Source organism: Caretta caretta, chromosome 4 (assembly GCF_965140235.1).
Source record: "Caretta caretta isolate rCarCar2 chromosome 4, rCarCar1.hap1, whole genome shotgun sequence".
In the NCBI taxonomy this organism is placed as follows: domain Eukaryota; kingdom Metazoa; phylum Chordata; order Testudines; family Cheloniidae; genus Caretta; species Caretta caretta.
This window is the reverse complement of record NC_134209.1, coordinates 129,142,150-129,158,502: the sequence shown is the minus strand read 5'-3', so window position 1 is coordinate 129,158,502 and position 16,353 is coordinate 129,142,150. Positions and strand designations below refer to the sequence as shown.

Genomic DNA, 16,353 nt, shown 5'->3' with positions numbered 1-16,353 from the left:
TCCAGGGGTTACATCAACTCATTTAGATATTTGCCTAGTTTAATCACAGGCTACATTAAAAAGCACTAGCAAAGTCTGTACAAACTAAAATTTCATACAATGATTTGTTTATATTGCTCTATATACTGTACACTGAAATGGAAGTATAATATTCATATTCCAATTGATTTATTTTATTACATGGTAAAAATGAAAGTACACAATTTTTTCAATAATAGCTTCTTGTGACACTTCTGTATTTTGTCTGATTTTGTAAGCAAGTAGTTTTTAAGTGATGTGAAACTTGGGGTAAGCAAGACAAATCAGATTCCTGAAGGGTACAGTAGTCTGGAAAGGTTGAGACAAAAAGTAAACAAGCTAAAGACATCCAAAAGCTGGAGGGAAGGGAGCCCTTAATAGTCAAATTCATTCACTGGAGTTTGATTTTAAGGATCACACCTTGTACAGTGGGGCTGATTTGGTCCCATGGATCAAAAGGTACTTTCTAAAACCCCTTTCCTATTGGCAAAGGCATTTGGTATAAAAATTATACTGAGAATAATTTTTCTGACATTTCCAAAGGAAGAAAAGAATTTCACGCACTTCTTAAAAGCAACTAACATTTAAGCATCAGCACTGCTGTTTACTGAAAAAAGTCTTATTTGCTGCTAAAGACTATTATAGCTGATGGGAGTGCACATTAAAGTCAACTATAACCAGATGGACCTGACTGGGCACTAAAATGACTAATAGAATTTGCTGTCCTTGCAAAAGGAAGGTGTTGCTTGTATCACATACTGGAAGGGGAAGCTGACTGAGAAATCTGTAGTAATCATTCAAATATAATGATCAAAAGGCCTGGTTGACCAATTTAATCCGTTTAACAAAAGTCCTCTATAATCACAAAGAAAAACTATTTCTAGAACAATTAATGTCTGAAATTATTAGGATTAGAGTTTCAATTTGGAAATTATTGCAACCTTTGAAATTAGAGGTAAATGTTGCTAGATGTGCTGGGCACTGACTTTAGTGGACCTTCAGACAGATAAATCTCTGGGAATTGTTTGGAATTCTTTCTCTGAAGTATATGTACCTCCAGTACACAACCTATTGATTTTGTGGCCACAGAAGATTATGCAATGACCATCCTTTCAAGAAGTGAAACTTAGGAGCTGAGTTATCTAAATACATAGAGATGAAAACAACTGTCATTGAGAAAAAATGACCAAGACACTGGCACTCCGCAAAACAGGTACCATCCATTAAATATTTTTCTCTAAGAAATTTTGTACGGATGTGTCTCACATACCTAAGTGTGTATTTTTGTACTATTTCCACATTGTCTAGTCCAGGAAAGTCAGACTCATTCTGTGTGGAGGGCCAAGTTACACTTTTCATTATGCTCTGTGTGTTTGAGCTACAAACTTAGGAAATCTATAGATCATGGGTATTATATGCCCTATTGAGATCAGTGAAAATGAAGCCATTTAGTTTAGGTGTTAACTAAATTTCCTATATCCACAGTTATAAATTTAAAAAAAATCCTAGCTCTGTAGTTCAAGCTGACACACAAGAGAAGTTTCTACTTCACTTTCAGGCACTTGGTTGAGATTAATCGTTTTCAAAAAGCGAGAATCGTATTCACCATAGTTCTACAAATCAAATATATTCTGAGTCTGAATGGCTGAGTTTAGGTTGGGGGAAGAAACAAAACCTTGTCTTTCATCCGCCAGTGCTATGTAAAAAATTCTCAATCTCACTGATCAGGGAGGTTAGATTAGTGTTTCCCAGTTGATTATTCTTATTCTCTTTGTAGTGATCCAGTATCTTCTCTCAACAACAGGTTTCTCACTGTTTTAAACCTAAGGGTATGACGCTTTCTACAATAGTAATTAGGCAGGAATTCTGATGTGTGTTCATCTCTTCTGAAATTTCTTTTTTTTCTGAGACAAGTTCAAGGGTCCAAAGATTTTAATGACACATGCAGTGCATATTTGTCTCAATTAGACTAAAACACAGGGACAGAGCAGAAAGACATTATAGTGATGGAAAGAGGACTTGTGTTAGATATCTGCACTCTGTGTCCTCTACCTCAAAATATTTAATTACTAAGTGTTGTATGTTCAAATTTGAATGAGAATTATATATCTTAACTAAAGCAAAAAGAATACACACAGGCCATCCAATTGTCCTTTTATATTTTTATTTGGTGTTAAGTAACCCCACAAGAAAACAAAATCAGTTACTCTGGTGTACATGAAATCAGAACAAATACAACCACTTGAAGCAAAACAGTAGAAACAAATTTCAGCCCAGGAATGGAAAACTGATATTTCAGTGCTATGGATATGCAATGCGCTTCATACCACAGTGCAGTTCAGCGTTTGCCAACCTTTAATGCTTTTTTGTGTCTCTATCCATACAGAAAAACTAAAAACCACACCTCAACTCTCTCACTGAAAGCTTTAGAGCTTTAGCCATTAAACTATGAAAACAAGTACAGACAATTTGTTATTGCCCAAGCTCAATTATATACCATTTTATTTTTCCCCAAAGGTGCTGGAATATTACACCACAATGTAATTAAAGTCAACACCTTTGTTGTTTTTGAGCCCTTTCTTACTAAAAAAGCAGCTCTATCGAATATAAACTGAGCTAAAGATTGTGTTTGAAATATGTTCATTTGGTCATTTTTTTATTCTAGAATGAAGCTCTATTCCATTCGTCCTTGTAGTGATTTGAGGAATTTACATGTTAAGTTCATTTTACTTTCATGTTTACAGATAAATAGTTTTCAGTGCAGGTGCTACACAACCTCTTAAGGAAGCTCCAGAAGAAAGTAAAATACATAAAAACCTATCCAAAATCTGCAAATAAATAAAAATTTAAAAAAGTTTAAAGTGTCAAAAGATTTGTTGTATGAATATAAACCCTAAGAATATGTAGTTTAATAGCAGGATCAGAAAAATTTTCCTGGTAAGAACAAACAAAGCCAATTAAGTAAGGGTTTCAGCAAAAAGGATACATGCAGCCTTGCACGGTTTTATAACAGCAGATCTTAATTCTTGTACTATCAATTAAGAAAAGGCAACAAAACCCAGTTATTCAATTCACTTCCCTGCCACAGAACATATTTCACAGCCCGTTCAGATCATATTTCAAACAGCTATAATTCTTAGGAGTTTTTATTGCCTGTCAAAATTAACGGTTAAGCTTTTTCAAGTCAGTACTAGACTCTCTGCACTTCCTGATGTTATAGACATGCTGCTATTGTATAGATTAGTTTTTTAAAAACTTAGTTGGTAAAAACTTAGGATGTTTAGTTTTGCAAATATTGCTCCTCCTGGCTTATAAATTTTGCATAATGTATTAAAAAGCACAAGGAGCTGATAGTCTTGTACAGATGCAACTTGATGATGTATTCACTTTCTAGGTTAACAAAATAAAATTTAAAAGCAAGTCACGTAAAGCAACAATCACTACTGCAATCACACATGTATGTTGTAAGTCATCACTTCCCTCCCACCCTCCCACCCACCACACACATAACTTGCCCCTAACATTCTCTCAGGAACACAAAATGAACTACAAGATTTACTAAATTACAGCCACAACAGCAGCTAACTGCAGCAGCCACAGGATTTCTTTCAAGTGAAGCACTGACCTTTTGCATATAAAACACTGAACATTCTGAGCATTTTAGATAGTTTTAGTCATCAGGCTCAAATTCAATATAGGATGCATTTGCAGGTTACATGAATGCAATAATTTGCAACAAGACAAAATCCTTATTACTTGTTACAAAGTTTACAACAATCCCCACATAACCCCAGTGGTTTGGGGGGTTTTTGGTGGGATTTTTTTTTTTTAAATACTTCTACCTTATAATGGCAGGTCACTAAAAAAGGACAAAAAAAAGAAAAAAAAAAAAAAAGAAAAAAAAAACCCACATTGCCTCCATACCTACAAAAATCCTTGGCTTTTCCAGTTAGCAAGAAGACTACAAACCATAGCATCTTCAGTGTTGGTTTGCAGGATGGGGGGAGGGAGGGGAAAATCATAGGATAGAAAACACAGTTTCTGTAAGTCTCTAAAGCACAACCCTGTTGTTCCTACTTCAAAGTTATGAGAGTTACTGAATGAAGACTGGACAAGTCATTCATGCTTTTCTCCTGCATTCAGAAAGGCACTGATAGATTACAGTGTTTAGTATTTATCTCCCTGTTCTCAAAGAACAAATCCTAAATGTGCCAAAAGCTAAAGTCTCTGAATAGCAGAAGTAGTTGTAGACACTGCAATGCTAATAAGATAGTAATAGTGGTAGGGCTACAGTTACGAATGACAATAACTGCAGTTAAGATGCAAAAAAGCAGTGGTACCACTAAGACAAGCACATGCACATCCATTCTTGATTTGACAACACAATCTAATCTAGTTCAAATAGCCAAGAATTTAACAGTTTGGAGAAAGTAAAATATTCAACAGGACAGTTATGTCCCTAACTATAAAATAAGCAAGAAGAGAAAGATAAATACATATCTGAATCCGTTAACTGAAGAGGAAACTCAAGTTGTTGTTTTAGAGCTACAGACCCTCAGGAAGGACAGTTTTCCATCTCATGTTACTTTTAAATCATTTGTTGTATTCTGCAGTTTTATAGGTGAGTTCGAGAAAAAAGCTCCTCCTCACAAGGATCAGCCCATTCACTTCCACCTTCTGAAGCTGTCTCTTCAGAGCTGGAGCTATCACTGGAGTATATTTTCTTCCTGAAGCCATTTGGTTTTGCTCCAGAATTTCTATCATCTGCACACCTTGCTTCATGAACAGAAGAGACCTAAGGATTTAAATTGACACTTTATTTGGTACAGTGGAAAACAAAACATATTTGTCTATTTATAAGCTGGCAGATTTTATAATTTATTTTTTATGTTAGGGGAAAGATGCCACAGTTATTCAGAGTTACAGTTCCCACTTCCCCTTTCTAACTTAGATGTGAATAGCGAGGGTTGGGCTGTGATGACAAATCCAGGTTGAGGGCAGCATTTTTTTTCACCCACCCTTCCATTCGAAGTCTTCCATTTCTGACTCTCTTGCCAATTTCTGAACCACATTTTTATTCTGAGTACATTATTATCACTGCTAACTGGAGAGTGACTCTCCAAGTCATTCCCAAATCTTAAGGTCTCACATCATGCTAGTTTGTCTTCATCAAGCCGCACTTCTGGAAACACATCGTATTTGCAGTTGCATCAATGATCTTACAGGAGTATGTCGAGTGCAAAATCTAGATGTTAGCAGCACTACATAATATGCCCTACTGGGCAATTCACTAAGTAGAGGAGTATCATCTCTGGCAAAAGTGAAATGTAGCAATAACTGGGACAAAAGGCATTTTCTCCTACTGCAAAAGTACCATTCACCAAATAAGTAGTTTGTCACTTATGAGAAGGACACAAAGTTCAACATGCATATTGTTAACTCCCCATAACAGTGGCTGTGTGTGGTTCACAGGAGCACACTGTCCCACCCTAGTTACTGGAAGTAAGCTCTGTGAAGAAAAAATACAGCACTCTTCCAGCAAATCTGACCAATCAATTCACAATCATCCCAGAGGGCTTACATTCCACCCTCTTGGCCAAAAGACAGGTAAGTACAGCGAGGAGTTTGCAAAGAATGCCAGGGCAAGAAAGTGGCTTCAAAATGAAAATGTGGAGAAAATCAGAATTTGTAGTCTGGAATATAACTGGGGCCAGCCACAAATATTGTGATGACAGAGGATAAAAATAAATCAATCACTCACCATATTAAAATCTAAAAGATGTTCTTCATTGTTGGGAACTTCCTTTACATCTGGGTATTCTCCTACACCATTCTCTCCCTTGGCATTTGTGTAACATTCTTGAGGTGTTTTTGTTTCAGAATGGAGGAGACAAAAAAAGAGGAGGAAAATCTCATTAAGAAACAAGTTTATCTACATTTCACTAAAATGTATAACATCTAATAAGTTTTCTTCAGAATTATCTATCTAAGTTGTGTGTTAACTGAAATGGTCTGGTTTGACAGCTTTAAACACTGAAGTACAATGCACTTCACCTCACCAGAGTGCCCTCAAACCTTACCTCAAAGGGACACCACTACATTAAAAAAGAGAAAAATATAATTTAATTACTAAAAACCTGTAAAAAGTAACATATTATAAAATGACTAAATCACTTTTTCCCATTTTGGTTAGAAATTTCTTCATACATTTTTAATGTCTGATATTGTAAACTGTTTAGGACCAGTTCTACCTCTGTCTGTAAAAAATCTAGCCCAACAAAGCCCTGATCCTGATTGGAACCACTGGGCATTACTGTAACCTAATTAATTAATATCTCAATTTGGTCCACTGGGGTTACTTCAAAATTTATCAGAGTAGGTCTTGCATGTATAAAACCATAGATAGTTGGGTACAGCTATCTACTCTGTGAAAGACTGATCTCTTTAAAAACTAATGCTTTCTGTAAGAGCTAATGTCAGATTTTATATAGATAGGATGAAATCCCTGGCCCCACTAAAGTTAACGGAACAGAAGTTTTGCCATTGACTTAAATGAAGCAGGATTTCACCCATATTTTCTATGTCTTCCCTCTTCCTCAGATTAAATAAATTCTACCACTAAAGTTGGTATGACAGCTCACCAGAAGGTGGCAGTGAAAAACAGGTAAATTTCACTTAGAGGAATGCTGGGAGTTACCACATATACAGCTAGAGGTTTTTCCAAAAATGTTTATGTTAACACAATTACATTAATATATTTTAAAAACATTTTGAACTCTAGACGGATTGACACCATCTTCATCAAACAAATTGAAAAGTAGGTCTGTGACCATAACTTGTACTAGCAAAGGTTGCTTAACGGAGTTCTCGGCTAGCGATGGTCCAACTGTAGCTGCATTGGTTAGTATGTGTACAATGCTGTAGCACAGTGTAGTTCAAGATTAAGCTCTGTTGTGTTATCTGTTTCCCTGACTCCATTTATTTGCTGTTATGCAATAATTCTGTAGTTATACTGAAATGTGACTTTTTACTACTGGGCATTGAACACTTGAAATGAGTAATTTAATGTTAGAATAAAAAAAAATGAGTATGCAGTGTTGTTGTAGCCGTGTCGGTCCCAGGATATCAGAGAGACAAGATGCCTCTCTCACCAACAGAAGTTGGTCCATTAAAAGATATTAACTCACCAACCTTGTCTCTCTAAAATAACTTGTGCATTCTGCAAGTAATATATAGTAATATTTGGTAATTAATAACAAACAATTAACCAACTTACTTAGTATTGTTTTTTCTAAGTTCTTATAAGAAGTCCAATAAAATGTTAGATAATTTGATTTAAGAACTTCAGCTACATAGTGTTTAAATATGAGACATTACTAAGAATTACAAAATATAATTAAAAATTACAGAATGACTAAATTCTCTTACCACTCCTAAGAAATTAAATAATAAATGTAAAGTATTCATAGAGGTTTTTGTTTTTTTTTAGTACTAACAATGGGAGAATAGTTCAGTCTCCAGGCCTATTTCAATCCCTTAACTTCTCTCCTGAGCATGCCAAGAAACTGCCAATAAGTGCCAATTGTGGTGGTGCTTTATGTGATGTCAACACTCCTACAGGAGAAACAGAAACCCAAGTTCTCTCACATGTCATTCAACATCCATTGTTGTCTCCTCGATGTACAAGTCATTTGCAGCCCCAGCCCCATCCTCTTGAGGAGATGCTTTCTCCTAATCAGCTTCCAATTCCAGTTTATCAGGGAATGGATCCTCTATAGAACAAGTATTTTCACTAGGCACCTGCCAACAGGAGGTCCCAGAATCTGTTTGGCAGCCCCCCAAACACCCTGTCAAATCCCAAGATTGTTAACCATTCCTTCCCCAATTCAAAGATTCCGAGGCCAGAACGGACTATTATTATCTAGTCTGAATTTCTTTATAACATAGGCCATAGAATAAAATAGTTCCTAAAGCATGATTTTTAGAAAAACATCCAATCTTGATTTTAAAATGGTCAGTGATGGAAAATCCACCACAATCCTTTGTAAATTGTTCCAATGGTTAATTACTCACCATTAAAAAATTACACCTTATTTACACATTAATGGAGGCCAAAATCAAATCCAGTCCCCAAAAGGAGAGATGTACCATCTTTTCCTTGAATAACGTATTCAATATGCAATTTCATGAAGGGCAATCAATCAGCAACCTTTCCTCTCCAACCACAAGTCAACAAAGGCCTTGTGGCCCTCCTGCCAGACCCTCTGTTGCAGCATCTCAGGCCAAATTACAATTACTTCCTTGACAACTAACTTTCTCTCCTTGCTACTATTGTGGCCTCTACCACTACTTCCCCAAATGCTGAATCAATTTAGTCTACAATAAGTACAATTGACTACTAGGCAATCTCAAATTGTATCCAAAGTTTTTTAAAATTTTGGAGCAAAGAAAAAAAAGTCTGAATTTATTAAAAATCCAGTCCGACAATTTATTACAAACATACCCAGTCTGACAAACGTACCAAAATTTAGTGAAGTGCTCTCAAAATCAGATATGTTAAAGGGATGGTATCAGGTCAATTCTGGCCCCAAATGTAAGTTTTTCAAAAGACAAGTTCTTACAGCTCAGAGATCTTTAAGAAATCCCTATTTTTTTTAAATAAAGCATTCCCCTTTGTGTGAGCAATCCAAACACTGCAGCACTGTGTTAATATAATTAGAAAATAAATAGAAACAGAAGTGAAACTGACATCTATTTTATAGTCCAAAGTGTGTGTGTGGGGGGGAAGTGAACAAACTGGCATAAAATGTAGAAGGATTTTTAAAAAATATTTTCATTTTAAATAAATCCAAAGTTATCAGTGATATGGATAAGCAGATCTGTTTATTAAAAATGTGATTTAATCTGACCGTGTTGCTGTTATCCCGCAAATTAGCATTTATAATAAAAACAAATTAATTTTATGTATAGCTGGTAGTTCTATTTCTGGTCATCTGTAAAGTAAGCAATTTTAACACACTTAGTTCAAGAACGGTATCTTCTTACCTTCACACTGTGATGCAGGAAAGAGGGGAGAATAGAGTGCTTTTTCCCACCAGGACTGCTTTTCCTGGCTGCCACTCGTTGTTTGCAGATCAGTGTTCAATATAGGAAACTGTTTAGACAATAATCATATGTTAATATCCCATAAATAACAAGGCACTCTGACACCCAAGGGCAAAGGGTCTCTCTTGAAAACAATCTGTCAAGCTATGGAAATAACATGGTACAATTTCTGATTATACTGGAAAAGGGTTTTCTTAGTCTACATCTACACTACAGCACTTAGAGTATCTCCACCACAAATACTGTAAGCCAGAGGTGGGCAAACTACAGCCCATCCTGCCTGGCCCCTGAGCTCCTGGCCGGGGAGGCTGGCCCCAGCCCCTCCCCCGCTGTTCTCCCTACCCCGCACCTATGCCGCCGCGTGGGCAGCACTCTGCGCTGCAGGGCTCCGTGCTCATGCAGGGCAGTGCATCTGGCTCCGGCTGGTCGGCATGGCTGCCAGATATGCTGCTCTGAGCAGCAGGGTAAGGGGGCCAGGAGTCCCAGGGGACAGTCAGGGGACAGGGAGCGATTGGATGGGGCGGAGGTTCAGGGAGCGGTCAGAGGACATGGAGCAGGGGGCACTGGATAGGGCAGAGGTGCGGGGGGAGACAGACAGTGGGGGTTAGATAGGGGGCGGTGTCCCAGGAGGGGGTGGTCAGGGAACAAGGGGGGGGGGTGTTGGATGGGTGGGAGGTTCTGAGGGGGGCAGGGGCCAGGCTGTTTGGGGAGGCACAGCCTTCCCTACCTGGCCCTCCATATAGTTTTGCACTCCGATGTGACCCTCGGGCCAAAAAGTTTGCCCACCCCTGCTCTTAAGCTCACAGGAGAGAGCTCTTCTGGTGGCTTAACTCCTGCCTCTGAGAGATGGTAACTATGTCAGTGGGAGAAGATTTGTTACCGACATAGCACTGTCTACACATTTAATTTATGTCACTCAGGTGTGTGGATTATTCACACCCCTGAGCGATGCAAGTTATACCCAAGTAACCTGTATTGTAGACACGATCTTAGCCTCCTAATGTTTGCTCTCTAATGCCTCCGAAAGTGGATGTAGCAATAGTGCCATCAATTGAATACACTGAAGGACATCTAGATTGTTAAGGAGTTCATTAGTGACAGTTTGGTTATAAAACGACTCCATCTTTCTTTAAAAAAAATCAGTTATGTTTAAAAAAATCTTGATCCATTAATAAAAATGTCACAAATTTTTATTTTTTAATTCTAATGCTTCATTTATGTTTACCACAGACTAGTTCCTGTAGCACAAATGCACATGGCTGAGATACTGAAAGCTTGCCAAAACAGGCATGACTCTGCAATTCTGTAATCAGATTTGTAGTAACAGCATTTGTATTTTGTGACAGCTTGTGAATCTTACGTAATGCCTTTTCAAGAAGTTAGCCTGTGTAGTTTTTATATGAGCCATATTTCTAACGTCAACACTGGCTCGACATCCAGATTCCACTTTTATGTAAAGCTGAAGATCATGAAATAGGAAAAAATTCACTAATGTGAACAAGTTGCTCTGTCCATCCTTCAGCTGAATAAAAGGTAATAACAATAAGTGGTAATTACAAATTTGGAGCCTAATCCTGAAAAAAGCAGTTACCTACCTCTCGTAACTGTTGTTCTTCGAGAGATGTTGCTCATGTCCATTCCATCTCAAGGGTCTATGCTTGCCACATGCACCGGTGCTGGACGTTTTTCCCCCTGTGGTATCTGTAGGGCTGGCTCTTGTGCCCTCTGGAGTTGCACACATATGCACTGGTATAAGGGGCCCTTCAGTTCTCCCCTTCAATTCTTTCTTGTCAGAACTCCGACAGAGGGGAAGGAGGGTGGGTCAAGGAAGGGATATGAGCAACACATCTTGAAGAACAGTTACAAGAGGTAGGTAACCATTTTTTCTTCTTCGAGTGCTTGCACATGTCCATTCCACATCAGGTGACTCGCAATCAGTGCCTCTGGAGGTGGGCCAGGAGTTCATGGACAGGTCGACTGTAACACCGCTCTGCCAAAGCCAGCTTCATCTCAGGCCCGATGAGTGATGGCATAGTGGGTCATGAAAGTATGGAGAGATGACCATGTTGCGGCCCTGCAGATGTCCTGGATTGGAACATGAGCCAGGAATGCTGCTGATGAAGCCTGTGCTCTTGTTGAATGAGCTATCATTATTGGCGAAGGTATGACCTTTGCCTACTCATGGGTGGTGATCCAGGATAAAATACTCTGAGAAGACACCAGGAGTCCCTTCATCCTGTCAGCCTCTGCAATGAAAAGCTGAGATGACCTACGGAAAGGCTTGATTCGCTCAAGGTAGAAACCCAGGGCATGTCCGACATCCAGAGCATGCAAATGCCTCTCCTCGTTGAAGTTCTGTGGCTTTGGGAAGAACACCGGCAGGAGAATATCCTGATTGACATGAAACTGCAATACCACCTTTGGCATGAAGGCTGGGTAGAGGTGCAGCTGAACCATGTCCTTATAGAACACTGTTTAAGGGGGTTCTAAGGTTACAGACTTTATCTCAGAGACCCATCTCGCAGAAGTGATCACTATGAGGAAAGCAACCTTTCATGATAGGTCCAGAAGTGATCAGGATGCCGATGGCTCGAAAGGAGGCCCAGTGAGCCTAGATAGGGCTAAACTGAGGTCTCATTGGGGGGACCAGATCACGGACCAGTGGAGTCTTTCCAGGCCCTTGAGAAATCTGATCATCACTGCCTGCAAGAAGACTGATCTGCTCTGGATGTGAGAGTGGAAGGCTGCCAGGTGTACCCTGATCGATGAGAGTGCCAAATCTTGGTGCTTTAGATGGAACAGATATTCTCAGATGGATTGTAAAGATGACAAACGAAGAGAGGTTCCATTCAGATGCCCAGCAGGGGAAGCGCTTCCACTTAGCCAGGTAAGTAGTCCTGGTAGAGGGTTTTCTACTTTCTAAAGGAACAAGTTGGACATGTCTGGAGCAAGCCTGCTCCTCGACGCTTAGCCATGCAGCATCCATGCTGTCAGGTGCAGGGAGGCAAGGTTCGGGTGCAGCAATGGTTCGTGGTCCTGCGAGAGCAGGTTCGGGCTGTTTGGAAGCGTCCACAAGCATGCCAAACCAGTATTGGTGAGGCCATGCCAGGGGTATCATGATGACTCATGCCCTGTCCCTCTTGATCTTCAGAAGAGCCTTGTTGATGAGAGGCATTGGTGGAAAGGCGTACATCAGGTTGCCTATGCATGACAGGAGAAAGGCATGTGAAAGCGAGCCCCTGTTGAGGTCGGGAAGAGAACAAAACCCATGACATTTTCTGTTTTGTTTGGTAGCAAATAAGTCCAGCTGGGGAGTTCCCCACTTCTGGAAGATGTCCCAGTGACATCCAGGTGGAGAGTGGAGTGAAAAGAATGACCTGCTGAGGCAACCTGCTAAAGTGTTCTGGACCCCCAGGCGATGCGAGGCTTCAAGATGGATAGCATGTTGGATACAGAAGTCCCACAGGTGAAGGACTTTTTGGCAGAGAGCTGATGACTGTGCTCCCCCTTGCTTGTTGACATAGAATGTCGATGCTGTGTTGTCCACAAATACCTGCACTACTTTGTCTCACAGTTGGGGAAGGAACACTTCGCAAGCCAGATGGGTGGCTTTGAGTTCCCTGACGTTTATATGTAACAACAGCTCCTCTTGGGACCATAGGCCCTGGGTCCTGAGTGTACCGAGGTGGGCTGCCCACAAGTCCAAGGCATCAGACACCAGGGATGTGGAGTCGCAAGTGGAACCCCTTCTGTCACATGGTGCGGGTTTGACCATGCTAGGGAGGTAAGAATTTGCGGTGGTATTGTGAGGTCCAAGTGATGTTTGCCTGAAGAGTAGACTGACGCCAGCCACATCTGTAGGGGTCTGAGATGTAGCCTTGCATACTGTATTACATAGGTGCACGCTGCCATGTGCCCCAGAAGTCTGAGGCATACTTGGGCTGTGGTGAGTGGGTAAGTCGTGACTCGGGCAATCAGATCTGACATCCCTGGGAATCTGGTTTCTGGTAGGAAAGCTCTGGCTTGGGTAGAGTCAAGGACTGCTTCGATAAACTCTATTCTTTGTACCGGGACTAGTGTTCATTTATTAACAGGCCCAACACTTGGCAGGTGGCTCATAGTACTACGCCGCCGCGTTGGACTTGTGCCCTCGAGTGACTCTTGATGAGCGAATTGTCAAGGTACAGGTAGATCTGAATACCCTAACGTTTGAAGTAGGCTGCGACTACTGCCATACATTTTGTAAACACTCTTGGTGCTGTAGACCAAACAGGAGCACTGCAAACTGGTAGCGAGTCATTCCAACCACAAACCGTAGAAACCTTCCGTGGCCATGGAACATAAAAAAGTGGAAGTATGCGTCCTTTAAGTCAAGGGTGGCATACCAGTTCCCAGGATCCAGGGAAGGGATAATGGAGGCCAGAGAGACCATGCAGAACTTCAACTTCTTGAGGTATTTGTTGAGGCCTCGTAGGCCTAAGATGAGTCGGACACCCCCTTTGGCCTTCGGTATCAGGAAGTAGCAGAAGTAAAAGCCTTTCCCTCTTAGTTCTTTGGGAACTTCCTCTATGGCCCCCACCCATAGAAGGGCTTGCACCTCCTAGACAAGGAGTTGCTCGTGAGAAGAGTCCCTGAAAAGGGATGGAGATATAGGGTGGGAAGGAGGAATGGAAATAAATTGGAGGGTATACGCCACTGGTCTGATGTTATAACAGTCTAAGCAGGAAGGGAGGGCAATAGCCAGTCTGAAAATAAGAGGGGGAGGGTTGGATCCTGGGTTTAGACTGGGAGGTTGCCCTTGGGTGCACCCTCAAAATTCCTGCTTTTTCCCCACGAGGGTGGCAGCTAGAGCCTGATTGGGTCGATGTGGCCGGTGGTTGGCCCTGGCAGCGCTTGTAGCCCCTGTCCTCTTTTCTATAGGGCTCAAGCCTGGCCTGGCCCCTGAATCTCTTGAGGCTGTTGAGACCTGAAATGTTTCCTTGAGGCTGTGGGAATGTAAAGGTCCAGGGAGCGTAATGTGACCCTAGAATCTTTTTAGTCTGTGCAGCCTGCTGTCAGTTTGTTCTGAAAACACGGCTGATCTATGTAAGGGGAGGTCCTGATGGATGGTTGGATCTCCTCAGACAGGCCAGATGACTGCAGCCACGATGCCAGTCTCATGGATATGGCCAATGGTCTTGTTCCAACTGCTTAGTCAGCAGCATCTGAGGCTGCCTGGAGGGAGGCCCTGGCTACAGTCTTGCTCTTGTCAAGTACGGCCAAGAACTCCTGTTTAGACTCCTGCGGCAGAGAATCAGCAAACTTGGCCATAGAGTGCCACACATTGTAATCATATCGCCCCAGCAAAGCTTGGTGATTCAATATGCGCAGTTGGAAGTCTAATAAACTTTTCTGCCAAAAAGATCTAGCCTCTTTGCCTCCTTTTTTGGGGGGTTGAACTGGTTTGACCTAGTCTCTCTCTCTCATTGGCAGCTGTAACTACTAAGGACCCAGGGGAGGGATGAGAGTACAGACAGTCAAAGCCCTTGGCAGGAACATAGTACTTTCTCTCTGTGCGCTTAGAAATAGGGGGCAGAGAGGAGGAGGTCTGCCATAAGGCCTTGACAAGTTTCAGGACTCCCTCATGGATGGGAAGGACGACCTTCAATGGGGACGCTGCTGCCAAAATATCAAACAGGGTGTCCGTGGGCTCCTTTAGTTTCTCCGCTTCTAAGCCCAAGTTTGAGGCCACACGCTTAAGTAATTCTTGGTGTGCCTTAAAGTCCTCCTGTGGAACTGAGTGAGATGGTCCCACCACTGCCTCATCGGGTGAGGAAGAGGCCAGAATGGGGGGGAGGTACCAATTCCACTTCCCCAGTCAGGGCGGCCTTGTCCGAGGCTAGTGGAGGCACTTGGGCACCTTGGACCTTCGTCTGAGTCAGGAAGCAGGCGGTATACCGTTGCTGACCACCTTTCTGAGGCCCCAGAGACTGAGCGTTGTACCTGGGATCCCAGGGTAGGGAGAAATCCCCAGGGGATCCAGAACCTTGTGGCCATGTGCTTGCTGACAGGCCTGGAGAAAACCACTGGCAATGCAGGGTACACCTTGCTCTTGGGCATAACAATCTCCTCGCCCTCAGAGCAAGGGTCCTCCCTCGGTGACCAGGGCGGTGCTGCTGCTGTCTCTGCTTCGTCACAGTATTGAGAGGCCTGGTGTTTAGTGCTTGGGGAGGAGTATAGCGGTTCCATGGAGCGATGCCATATGTCTGGCGACCAATGACACTGCTCAGGGAATCGGTGGCAGCACTCCTGGGACCGGCGGTGTGCCTCTGGGGACCACTGTGGAGGAACTGATGCCAAGAACTCAGCGAGCAGTATCGGGTCTCTGAAAACTGATTGCATGGCTCTAGGGATCACTGATGAGACTCTGGTGACCAGCGCGGTGCCGTGGGGATGGGGATCGCTACAGGGGCCCCATCACCAGCTTGCCTCTAGACAAGACCACCACCCACAGTACCAATGGGAGGTCCCAGGACCGCCCTTCATAAGGTGTCAGCATCACCAGCAAGGGAACAATGTCCTTGGCTGCTTGAAATGCTTTGGGCATAGACGGTACTGTCAGGTGTTGGACACCCCTACTGCTCCCAGGGGTCAGAGACAGGTCCTGGGACATGCTTGGCAGTCTGCTGGATGTGGCTGTTGCCTCAACAAGTTCTGGGAAAGATAAACAGCCCAGCACAGGTCTCGGCTCATCCCCCACCTTCCCCTTGCAGGATACTGGGACGTGCCCTCTTCCTGTATGCGTCTTATGTCTCTTGGCAGGTACCGGAGACTGGGATGAATGCCGTGAGGTCGTCGACGGTGAAGGGGCACGCCTTACAGACGCCGATGTACTCGGTGCCAAGTCTGAGCAGGTTTGCTCGGAGGCCGGTGTGAAGGCTGACTCCAGCAGAAGCGCTCTAAGTCTGCTGTCCCACTCTTTCTTAGTGCACTGTTTGAATCCTTTACAGATCCTGCATTTGTCACGTATGGGGTCTTCCCAGAGTACTTCAGCAGCTCTGATGGGGATCACTGACAGGCACGGGCTTCTTGCACAGCTTGAAGCCTGGGGACCGGGGCATGCCCCATCCCTGGGCTAAGTCCCTCGGGGACTATCTATAACTTACACTGAAGTAACTATATACACTAAAATCACTATTGAAAAAAGATAGGAAAGACCACTGGTATGGACATTTCAGCACCATCACTGGT

General features: G+C 42.4%; 1 protein-coding gene across 3 annotated transcripts in view; it reads right to left on the bottom strand.

Annotated features, from left to right (window-relative positions):
* Positions 1-2,165: 2,165 nt before the first annotated feature.
* Positions 2,166-16,353, bottom strand: part of KIAA0232 (KIAA0232 ortholog) — a 109,398-nt gene continuing 95,210 nt past the window's right edge. For all 3 annotated transcript variants that reach the window (XM_048848934.2, XM_048848937.2, XM_048848935.2), the window contains exons 7-9: positions 9,064-9,172; positions 5,780-5,877; positions 2,166-4,813 (exon numbers count right to left, since the gene is read on the bottom strand). In XM_048848934.2, coding sequence (XP_048704891.1) covers positions 4,634-4,813; positions 5,780-5,877; positions 9,064-9,172 — 387 coding nt within the window. In that variant the 3' untranslated portion in view covers positions 2,166-4,633. The remainder of the gene's footprint in view (positions 4,814-5,779; positions 5,878-9,063; positions 9,173-16,353) is intronic.